The 11,687-nt window shown below is 39.7% G+C and overlaps 1 protein-coding gene across 1 annotated transcript in view; it reads left to right on the forward strand.

The window, feature by feature from the left end:
• Positions 1-8,070, forward strand: part of clybl (citrate lyase beta like) — a 62,906-nt gene extending 54,836 nt beyond the window's left edge. Inside the window, exons 4-8 of the mRNA XM_027166036.2 lie at positions 1,153-1,254; positions 2,028-2,121; positions 2,314-2,481; positions 6,576-6,700; positions 7,542-8,070. Coding sequence (XP_027021837.2) covers positions 1,153-1,254; positions 2,028-2,121; positions 2,314-2,481; positions 6,576-6,700; positions 7,542-7,637 — 585 coding nt within the window. The 3' untranslated portion in view covers positions 7,638-8,070. The remainder of the gene's footprint in view (positions 1-1,152; positions 1,255-2,027; positions 2,122-2,313; positions 2,482-6,575; positions 6,701-7,541) is intronic.
• Positions 8,071-11,687: the final 3,617 nt, after the last annotated feature.

Here is an 11,687-nt window from a genome sequence, read left to right on the forward strand (position 1 = left end):
GAAAGGGTGCGGGAGCTAGGGAACACCTTGTCGTTTGGGAACAAGGTCCTCTCTGAGGATTCAGGGGAAATATTATGCTAAGCCGTCTGTGTTAGCATAGCAGCGTTGCTCCTGCAGGGTTGTGACCTCAGATGATTACAGTACAAAGCTTATTGGGTCTTGAAAACCCCTTTGAAGATGAAAAGGCTTTGATGGTTTATATTTATGCAAATCTCTCAGATATGATTTATCCTACTGAGATTGAATGGGGAGATGATTAAAATACTCCCCATTAGGAAAAAAAAAATCCGTCAATGAAACCAAGCGTTCATTGGGTATCTTTTTGCCGTTATTTAGGGGCAAAAATGGCCCAGACTTACCTGAGGTTATTTTGATCCTCGATTCCCAGTGCGTGAAAGGAGGCGAGCATGGAGAGCGACGACAGGGAATTACACATTTCTGCTCTGAGCTTTCTTCCTTTCTCCCTGTCTCTTTCTCTTCCACCCTGTCTTCTTTTTTTTAACTGGCTTTGAAAGGAAATATCTGACGGAGTGTGCTTTTGTGTGTTTCCAGATGATAGATTTTGGAATTTGGGCTACCCCACTGGCAGTGCACAGCTAGCTGTGAACTAGTCTGTTGGAAGAAAAAAAAAAAAAGGGAATGCTTTGGTCTTCAAAGAACTAAACTTCATTTTAATGCCTTCTTAGGTAAGCTCAAATATTAGCGGGAAAACGTGCTAAAAAAGAAAGGCTAGAAGTGCCACCTCACACCCTGACTGTCGAACATCTCGCTGGTTTGTCTGCCTAGGCAAGTTGAAAGGTAAAAAGAGATACTAAAAGGAAATGCAGTCCCAGACAGTTTTCCTCTATTATCGGAACATGTTGTACGTCTTGAGGGATCTTGCAAAACATGCATTTGTCCAGGGCCCCAGGAGAGAAAATCTATACTTTCTATGATTCAGGAGGGGTTTTTTTTTATTTAATTGGATGTCTGTCAAACATGATGTGCCATCGGTGTGAACATGATTAAAAGGACCTTTTACTTCAATAACAAACCCTGTGCTTTTTTCCAAATTGTGATCTTTTATGATTGATGTTCCTTGTACAAAGTACTAATCATTATGTATGAACAAATAGTGATGTGTGTATGTCTGTGTTTGTGCGTGTGTGTCAGTTTGTTGACAGATTTCAGCAGCGCTTAAAAGGCCGGATGCTGACAGAACCTGTTCGCTTAGTAACCTTTGTGGAAACTGCTGTTGGGTTGCTGAATTTTAAGGTAAGTCAGGCCTAAGAGTGCAGATGAAAGGCCTTTAAAAAAAATAAATAAATAAAATAATAATAATAATAATAATAATAATAATAATAATAATAATAATAATAACAAAGTCCGATTAAAGAATCTGTCACTGAGCACAGTTTGTCACTGTTTTGTTTCTAGGATTTTTTTTTTACTTTAACTCTTTACACAAGCCATAAAAAAGCATGATGCATCACTGCTGAATTTTAGAAGGAAAGATGAGTTCTGTATGTACAGCCCCTCTTCTCCACATCTTTTTTTTTTTTGTTTGTTTTTTTGTTTTTCTATTTTTTTACTCTGTCTTAAATCATGTTGGCAAGTCTGTGTCCCAGCGCTGAGACAGGGAAATATTGCACAGTCACAGTGAGAAGTGAAATTAATTTGGATCCCAACAAAAGCCTGACACAAATTCCATCTGCTTCATGCCCGACGAGATCATCTCGCATTCCAAACTTTCCGCTCCCCGCCACAGCGATGCTCTTCCGTCCCAGCTTGGACGGCCTTTACTGATTTTGCCACTTTTCTGTCCTTATGCTCATGGCAGTGTCAGGCCATTAATTATCTGTTGTTTTTATAACTGATCATTTTCCATGTCTGAACTATTGTGTGAGGAACGGAAGCAGAGACATTGATTGAACGAGTTGAGCGAGGGATTTGAGCCATCTGACTGATTCACTTGATTGAGTGCCAACACACACACACACACACAAACGCATATACAGAGCTCTTTGTGTATCCTGTGTCTGACCCAGGCTGTGTGTGAGGCGGCTCGGGAGCTCGGACCCAAAGTTGGTCTGCATCATGACGGAGTAGTCTTCGGCTCTGATGATTTCTGTGCCAGTATAGGTCTGCCATCTAATCCACTTCTCTATTCTTTACTTACTGTTTATTCTGCTGCTCAATACTCCCAGTGATCGTTTATATTATTCACAATTTTTTTGTTCTTCATTTCATTTTCAAGTTTTAAGCAGTCGATTTGGAATTTAATTAAAGTTATAATGCACATTTGTGACTAATGTAATATGTCCTCTATCAAAGGTGCGACACGGACTAAGGACGCTCGAGAGCTGCTGTATGCTCGTCAGAAAGTGGTGGTCACCACCAAAGCCTTTGGCTTGCAGGCTATCGACCTGGTGTATATCGACTACCAGGATGTAGAAGGTCTGCGGCAGCAGGCTAGAGAGGGTGCACTCATGGGCTTTACTGGTAGGATATTCACAACACACACACACACACACACACACACACACACACACACACACACACACACACACATTTACATTTCTCTGTTTTCTTTTCATCCAATAATCTAATAATCAGGACTTGCATAATGCAGTTTAAACCACTATATTGTAATACTATTGATCATCTCAATTTTATATATATATATATATATATATATATATATATATATATATATATATATATATATATATATATATATATATATACATACATGACTTAACACTGAACTAAAATAATATAATATAATTTGCAGAATAATCTCTTCTGTAAAACATCACCAATGCCATACAGATCTTAAGATCTTTACTCATAACTCCAGAAATTTCCTCCTTGCAGCTCATACCGCAGTTCCTCTTCAAACTCCTCTCTGGTGTTGTGATAAAGAAATTATAGTCTATATGACTAGAGTATGTGGCCAGAGTGCTAGAGCGCATGCAGATGAACAGGTGCTTTTCCTCACTTCCCCTTTTTTATGTATCATGTATTTGTACTTGTTCTTACATAGCTTCTTTCTTTAACAAATTTATTTAAACATTTCTTCTCTCTCTCTCTCTCTCTCTCTCTCTCTCTCTCTCTCTCTCTCTCTCTCTCTCTCTCTCTCTCTCTCTCTCTCTCTCTCTCTCTCTCTCTCTGTTTCTCTTTATTTTTACTGCCGCTTCAGCTCATTAGTGTTTATATGAATTCTTCAGAATGCTGCTTTGAAGCCGAGCGTGTGACAGCTCGTTGTGTCGAATTTTTTTGTTTGTGCTTTTCCGCTGCGAATCATTTTCCTGTGTGATCAAGTAATTTCAGTGCGTAATGAAGTATTTTTCTATAAATCAACGGACTGCTTGTTGTTTACAAGCCAGACAGGTTTTTTTTTTTTAATGCAATTTGGTTAGGCATTTTGTATGTGTGTGGGTGCATGCCTGTTCTGCTCATTTGTGCATATCCTTTATTGCATGTAAGTGAGTGCATGTGCATTTGTCTGCATGTGGCTTGAGCTTGGCCGTATGTTCGCAGCTTAGCACTGTGTGGGTTTGTAGCCAGGCAACGCGAGTGTGTGTAGTCCCGGTGAGTGGGTAACTGGCCACAGGAGGCCAGGCAGCCCTCCTCAGAGCCTGCGCTAATGAATATGTAATGGCTGTTTGCAGAACACACACTGTTCCCCCTGCACATCTCTGTTTACAGCAACACTGCCATTCCTCCAGAGCACTAGGCCTTTTGTCTTGCAGCATTCTCGTGCTTCTTATTTATCCCGACTCCCCCCACTTTTTTTTTTCACCACTTCCATATTTTGTTTTGCAATGACTACAATATTAAATAGCCAACAAATGTAATTACAAGTGGGTTTGTTACTCATGTGTGCAAATGACTACTGCATTCTGTTACTCATGTGTGCAAATGACTACTGCATTCTGTTACTCATGTGTGCAATAAACCAAAATACAATAAAATACATGACTGCTTTTTGGGAAAACTCCTATACTTTGAACCTTAAAATAATACAAAACATTAAAGGAATTTATTTTAATATTTCATAATAATATTAATACATGCATTTGGAAGCAGACATGTTTTTGATCAAATTTTTGGTAAGATTCAATGCAATCAGAGCAGCTTCCTGTTCAACGGTGTGTATAGAAGCAGGTAGGTTACAATATGATGAATGACCATAAATGTGATTTCTGCACAACACACACACACACACACACACACACACACACACACACACACACACACACACACACACACACACAGTCTGAACTAGCCACTGAGCTCCACAGAGACCCACCCGGGTGCATGAGTGTGTGCATATGGGAACACAAATATAAACTCGAACAGGATATTTATTGCTTCTTAAATTTCATATCCTTAATATAGTCTATACACTTTATTAATTAATATCAGTGTCATCACATAGTCTGGATAATTGGATATGATGTATTTATTTTTTCTATAATTCTATTGGGTTATTATAATTAACATTCTGTGTGAAAGCTCACCAGATCTGTACTGTCTGTATCCTCTATACTGAGGTCCTTTGACGAACTGATCACGGGGCCATGTTAGGTTCTGTAGCCTGGGTCACAGATGTAAAGTCCTATATTCATTTATTGGCAGGTTTATATCTAATATGACAGATATCTAATATCTAACGTCAGTATCTAATATATCTAAGGAAGCCCTTCACCTCATTTCTAGTATTCTGTTGCAAAATTTTGCAGCTCATCCTTTAAAAAAAATAAATAATAAAATGAAGCTGCCAAAATGTTGTACTTTGAACCTTGCCTAACAGTGGGCTCTCTACTAAACCCCAACACGCCAATGAGACAAACCTCTCCAGATGGCATTGTATGATTGGCTTGTTGGCTTCAGGGGGCATAAATGATGCAATGCGGCCAGCCAATAGTAGCATGGTAAGGAGGCCTGGCACGCCCACTTTGCTGGCTCTGTCATTAGCTGGCTCAGAGCAGACAGCTCCTGAACAGGTGGCACTAGAGGGAAGGGGGCATATTTTGTTGATGTGAGGGAACTACCCCCTGCCAGCCTTTTCTGGGATGGGCGTCGCAGGCACGGGCCCTGAGCCTCCTCTTTAGGCTGTTGATCCAACAGGCCGGCTCCTCTGGGAACAGAGAGATAGTACACACACTTAGTCGTCCATCTACACTAGCTTTTACCCCGTAACAGGAGACAAACTGCTTTGGTTTATTTGTGCACGCCTTGCCGTTAGTAATTTTATTTATTTATTTATTTATTTATTTATTTATTTATTTATTTATTTATTTGAAACAGTACACAGCTATTACTCACATGCATGATTCATTAACCTTTTGCAGTGTATGAGCAAAAAAGATATCCTGCTGTACAGTGATGTCTGCACATCAGAAACAAATGCAAAAACTCTTACCACATGACTAACGCAGAAGTGTGTTAACATATTAAATCACAGTAAAGTCATGCATATGTTTTACTGTGTAGCTGAAATGCAAATATATGCTCTGTGTTTGTAGTAGATGGACATAATACCTTTCTTTGATCATAAAGCTCATGATTTCAGTTGACGATCATTTTTGTTAGGCAGTCATTTAATTATTGGTTTGTTTGTTTGTTTGTTTATCTGTCTGTCTACATGGCAACCTAACTGTCTATGCATCGCCTTGACTGCAAGTACTGACCAGTATGACGTACATTAGAAATCACTCAGAAATCTGAGCATTACGCTTGCCAATGCTTTGCGTCTGTTTGTCCACGTCTGTGCATGTGTTTGTTTGCAGGGTTCTCACAGAACTGTATGTTCCCTATTTGTGTGTGCGTGTGTGTGCGTGTGTGTGCGTGTGTGTGCGTGTGTGTGTGTGTGTGTGTGTGTGTGTGTGTGTGTGTGTGTGTGTGTGTGTGTGTGTGTGTGTGTGTGTGTGTGTGTGTGTGTGTGTGTTTCATGCCCACAGCTCTGTAATAAAAAGCAGAGGCTGACAGAGGCTAGCTCAGATTGAAGTGTAACTAAGCGTGCAGTAAAGTTTCAGAGTTCAGCGGGGCACAGGGCGAAAATCAGGATGACACCCATGATTCATAGCATCCTCTCTGCCTGCTGTGTCGCTCAAATTCAAGCCTGGCCAGGGAGCCATGCCAGAATAAGAGGAGATGGTGTGTGCCCACTGCTGTTGCCTCGGAAAAGCAGACTTTCCACATTGAGGCACAACAAAGCCTGTTATGCTTCTAGCCCAGGCTTTTCTCTAACCATGTGCATTTTTATACTGTGCAGCCTTCTGCACCATCTCATCTCATGGGCTTAGGATTTTCTCAAACTTACTCAAGTTGTTTTTTTGGGTTTTTTTGCATTATTACTGGTTGTTATAAAATGTTAATATGGACTGCAGATGTATTGAATTGCACAACTGTATTGCAGTTTCCATATGTTAAGATTTTGAATTTCTCTTTGTATTGTTTATAAGGATAAATGGAAACAATTGAAGTCATTTTTTGTCATTATAATTATGAGTAATATAAGTATTAATTAATTACGTGTATTAACTGTGAAATTTTCCGCATGTCTACGGCAATTTTTTTTTCTGAAGGGAAGCAAGTCATCCACCCAAACCAAATCAAGGTTGTCCAAGAGGAATTCTCACCAAGTCCAGACCGTGTTAATTGGGCCACAGAGTTAATCGCTGCATTTGAGGAGCACCAGAAGCTAGGAAAGGTACATCGCTACCAACCTATGTATACTATCTGTTTCTAATCTATTTGTGCTGCCAGTTTAATCTTGAGCAATCTGACCACATTTAAAGAGCAAATAAATAGATGAAATATTCTCATTTCTAATTTGATGCCTCACTGAGTCTAGTGTTTTGTACACCATGGTGTGTTGGTGATGTACAATCTGCCTGAACTTTGCTGCCAGTAATTCTTAGACTAGGACTAGCCTCAGGGACCTCACATGGTCCTTCTTCCTGTTCAGCTCTCATCAGCCATCATTAGGCCATATATTTCTTCTTTTCCTTTTTAACGCTTGTTTTTCAACCTCTTAAAATCTCTTACATACTGTACAGGAAAAGTCTATAAAACAGCCTCCCGTGGTCTTTTTCTGTCATTTGGTATTTTATGTTAATGTCTTACCAATATTAACATTCAGTGCATTGCACTTTACAGAAAATATTCAGTTCTATACAAGAAGCATGGCTGTGTGTAATAGAGGCTTCTTTCTCTTAGAAACCGATGTTGGCTGTGGGAAATATTTGGCACTGTGCGGTAGTAAAGTGAAGAAATGCATTTAACAATCAAATAAAAGACTTCCAGGCATAATTCATACCGCAGTCAGGAACATGTTGGTTTCCAGAGCAGTTATTAAAATTCAACCTCACAATACTCACATATTGCTGATTAAATAGAGCAGATCGGATCTAATCACATTTGCTGCAAATGATTTTAAAGTTACATTTTTTAAAAATTATCTCGTGCAGTGACTGTTAACTATATATCTATATGACGTAAGAGTTTTAATTTTTTTTTCCCCACCTGGTGTTGCGCTTTGTTCTCTCTAGGGTGCGTTCACCTTCCGTGGCAGCATGATTGACATGCCATCGTTAAAGCAGGCTCAGAACATCGTCACCTTGGCCAGAGCCGTCATGGGCAAGTGAGCCAAACTGGGCAGCCATATCTGTCACTGTGCGGGACATCGGACAAAAAACTGTTAACCTCAGACAGATGCGTGCCCTCTCAGACCATTAACTGTGGCTCATCTACTGCTCTATAAGGCTGTTCTGCATGGCCTGATGGGAATGTCTTCAATGTCAAAGAAGTGATTATGAGAATGGTTTGCTGAAATTCAATTTTGTAATGACACAAATGTTCTAGGTAACTAAACTTTCCTTGTATTCACACAGGGGCTTTTTTATTTTAGGTACGGCTACATATGTGTACAATTACTCACCCATTACTATTAATAGAGACCAGAAAGACATTTGTTCAATCTTAAGCTGTCCACACTTGATGTATTGTGATCTGCATGCTGTGATGTTTTTCTGCTCATCACAGTTGTTTAGAGTGGTTAATTAAATAACAATAACCTTCCTGTCAGCTCAAACCAGTCTGGTTATTCTCCTCTGACCTCTCTCCTATCAACAAGGGATTATGGAACATTATGTAAAATTGTAACGATTAGAGAAAAAAAATCAAGCAGATCAACAGTTTCTGCAATACATAAACCATCCTGTCTGGCTCAAACAATCAGTTCACGGTCAACGTCTCTGACATCACATATTTCTCCATTGTGATATTTGATGTAAACACTCTCTTGAAGCATCATACTGAAGATCTGCATTTTATGCTTTGTACTGCTGCCACGGATTCTTGCATAAACATGCAAGTGTTTCTAATAAAGTGACCACTGTGTTTATGGTTGGTGTACATTAAGTGGGTGTATCAAACAAACTGGAATTTTATACATATGTATATAAGTGTGTGTGTGTGTGAAAGAGAAGAGAGGCAGTCACAGAGAGAGAGACAGACACCCGTCTCCCTCAGGTCAGCTACTGGGCCAGGGATTGACATGTCTGGGGAAAGGGCAACAAACACTTATTTCCCCATTCAGCCCTGAGGCTCCTCCAGGCTCAACCAGGCCACAGCACATCAAAGTATCGTTTGCCAAAGAGCCGCCATAAATGTCCTTAAACACACAGTGAGAGGAAAGCCAGCGGCCCACTCCAAACCACAGGCCTTTGTTTAGGAGGGCACTCTGAGCTGCTGAAGTGGGGGGTATGAATACGTCTTGAAACAGGCATCAGCTCTAAGCTGACCTGCGTGGCAACATGACACACTTACACTCATTCTCTCTCTCAGAAACACACACACTGCAGGGGACAGTGTTTGTCCACTTTGTTGTAAGTAAATAGCCACAGTTTCCCACATTTTGCACTGCTTTGTTGCTTCAGCCTTGTGGCTTGCAGAGATTCCTGGGCAGCAGACGCCTTCCGTCGAGGCTATGAATTGCCTGCTTTTTATCCCGAACATGCCCAAGAACTGGGAGAACATGCTGCCATTGTCCTTAAACAAACCTTCAAGTCTGCCTCTTGTTAAGAAAGCTTCCTCCAAATCAAAGCTCCAGAATCTTATTTCCAATTAATTAATGTTATTTGGACACTTTTTTCTCACAAATAATTCCAGTGGAGCTCAGTTATTATTTTTGTCTCTGTCAGTCTTTTGTTCTCCCAATTTTGATGAGGTCTTGGCAAGTCTGACCAGAAGGGTGGGAGTATGAGAGCAGGGTGGCGGGGTTGGATGGTTAATCGTTCAGTTGGTCACTATGGTAATGATGGCCTAGGCATAGAGGTTCGTCTGGATGTGGCATGATCGATCGTGTCTGTGGTGAGAACTTCAGGTTGCAGCTTGGTGCCAGCCAAGAGATGCAGACAAAAAGATGAAGGCTACTGCTGTGACCAGCCCAAAAGGCTGACAGTAAGCTGCCTGCCTGGCATTTGGCCCACACATCCACCCCACCTACAACCCACTTCTTTTAGTCTTTCACTCATTTATTTTTAATTTGTTAATTGTTTTTACATTGTTTCTCTAAGTCTCGGTTTCTAAACTCCCATCGTGCGTTCGTTATGGAGGTGGCCTGGTGGCTTGTCAGCCGCTGCAGTCTTTCCCACAGTGAGAAAAAGTGATTGTGTAAGTGAGTTACCCCAGCAGAACACTGGGCATTAAGTCAAACAAGCCAGAGGGTTTAAAGAAATGTACAATGTGATAAATGCCTGGGTTGAGGATTCTGGCAAAAGCTGTGTTAAGTCGTAGAGAGCTTACAGAAACCTTGCTCTGCTTGCCACACATAACCACAACTCGGTCTGAAGTTCATTTTGAGCTTGTCTGATGGCACCTAACACTTAGCTGGCCTTTGTTCAATTTTTCCCTCTGTTTCCCTATTAAAAAATATGCTGTCCACCATCTTTATTTGATGCAATTCCCTGTGTTATGTATGTAGACTTTTCCTTCTGCCTTATGTCGTTCATTCACATTGATCACAGAAGCGACTGGCCTATACATTGTGTTATATATTAAAATAAACTTTGCTACATTCTATAATTAACTAGTTTTTTTTTAATTGTGAAAATGAAAATATAATTGAATATTACGTGTATAATAAATAAAAAATATCAACTTTCTCTTTGAAATATATGAATATATTCTCTTTGATATAACTGACAGTTTTGGCACATTATAGCATTTCTCAAAGCTGAAGTATCCCTTATTCATCTCAAAACACACACAGTGGCAGCAGTGTGTGTGTGTGTGTGTGTGTGTGTGTGTGTGTGTGTGTGTGTGTGTGTGTGTGTGTGTGTGTGTGTGTGTGTGTGTGTGTGTGTGTGTGTTGGGAAGGGAAGGGAGGGATTAGCGACCATTTTTCATGACATTTCTATTATGCTTCCTTAATATAATAATGCTGCATAATCTCCTCAACTCACAAGGCAGAATTATTTAAATACATTTACTGGTATTCCCAAAGAGAGTTCATTACAATTAACGCGATTAGGACCTCAGCAAGGCTTGACTCAATTATAACTAGACTCTAATCACTTTATATTCTCTGTTATGTCTTTCATAAATGAGCTCAGATATAAATCCGCAAGAGAGAGTGTGTGTGTGTGTATGCAAACCACCAGCAGAATGAAATTAAAACGAAACGCTTAGCATATTTTCATTAATGCCAATGGGGCCCGTGTGACAGGGCTCATTTCTCGCCCGGGGATCTGCCAATAATGACTGCATTGTTTTACGAGGCTGCTAATGACAATATGTGACAAACTAATTTCAGCACAGATCATTCATTCCCCTGCAATAAAACCCAGTCGTTTTACGGCGTGAACAAGGGGCGTCTTAAGTCCGAGGCGATTTAGAAAAATAACACGTAATTGAAATTCAATTCTATTCAGTGGCTATCAGAGATGATTTAAGAGTAAAGAGTAAACCTCGATGCTCTCCAGCCTGGGTCAGATTTCTGATAGACCTTTATGACGTAACACAGTGGGGAAAGTGATGAGGGTAAAAAAAAAAAAAAAAAAGGTAAGCCGTTATAACAGCACATTATAGAGATGCTGAGAGGTAAAAGTGCACAGACTCAGTGCCTAATAAAACATGCTATAGAGGATGTTATAACATGCTGTAGAAATTCTGTAGAAGTGCCTTTTCATGACCTGGATTCTTATTGTATTCATTTTTTTCTCTCTCTCTACATACTGAATATGATGTGAAGTTAGCGAGCTTGCAGAAGCTCAACAATATGAGGGGGAAAAAGTCAAGCCGATATGGACATATTTAAATTGTGCATTAGTCGGAGTTTCAGATTTCGATGACATCATTATTTTTAAATTGATTTGGGGATCCAAATAATCGAATAATAAGTAGATCAATTTTTTTCTTTATATCATTTTACTCTAGTTTCAACCAAAAAAAAAATATATATTTTCAGCTATAGGCAAAAGGGCTAAGTCATATTTCTTTAGAATATGATAGGAGCTTCTTTTTTTTCTTCCTTTCCATTATTTTTTATGTATATTGTTTAGGCTTATTCGTTTAGTGGAATATAGTTTTTTTAATTCTCTCTCCTGGCTCATGAGGTTTTGTAGCTTGTTTTCTAGTTTCTTACAGGATTTTTCTGATATAGGTATGTGAACATACAAGAACAGCAAACACAG

This window comes from Tachysurus fulvidraco, chromosome 6, assembly GCF_022655615.1.
Source record: "Tachysurus fulvidraco isolate hzauxx_2018 chromosome 6, HZAU_PFXX_2.0, whole genome shotgun sequence".
Classification (NCBI taxonomy): Eukaryota; Metazoa; Chordata; class Actinopteri; order Siluriformes; family Bagridae; genus Tachysurus; species Tachysurus fulvidraco.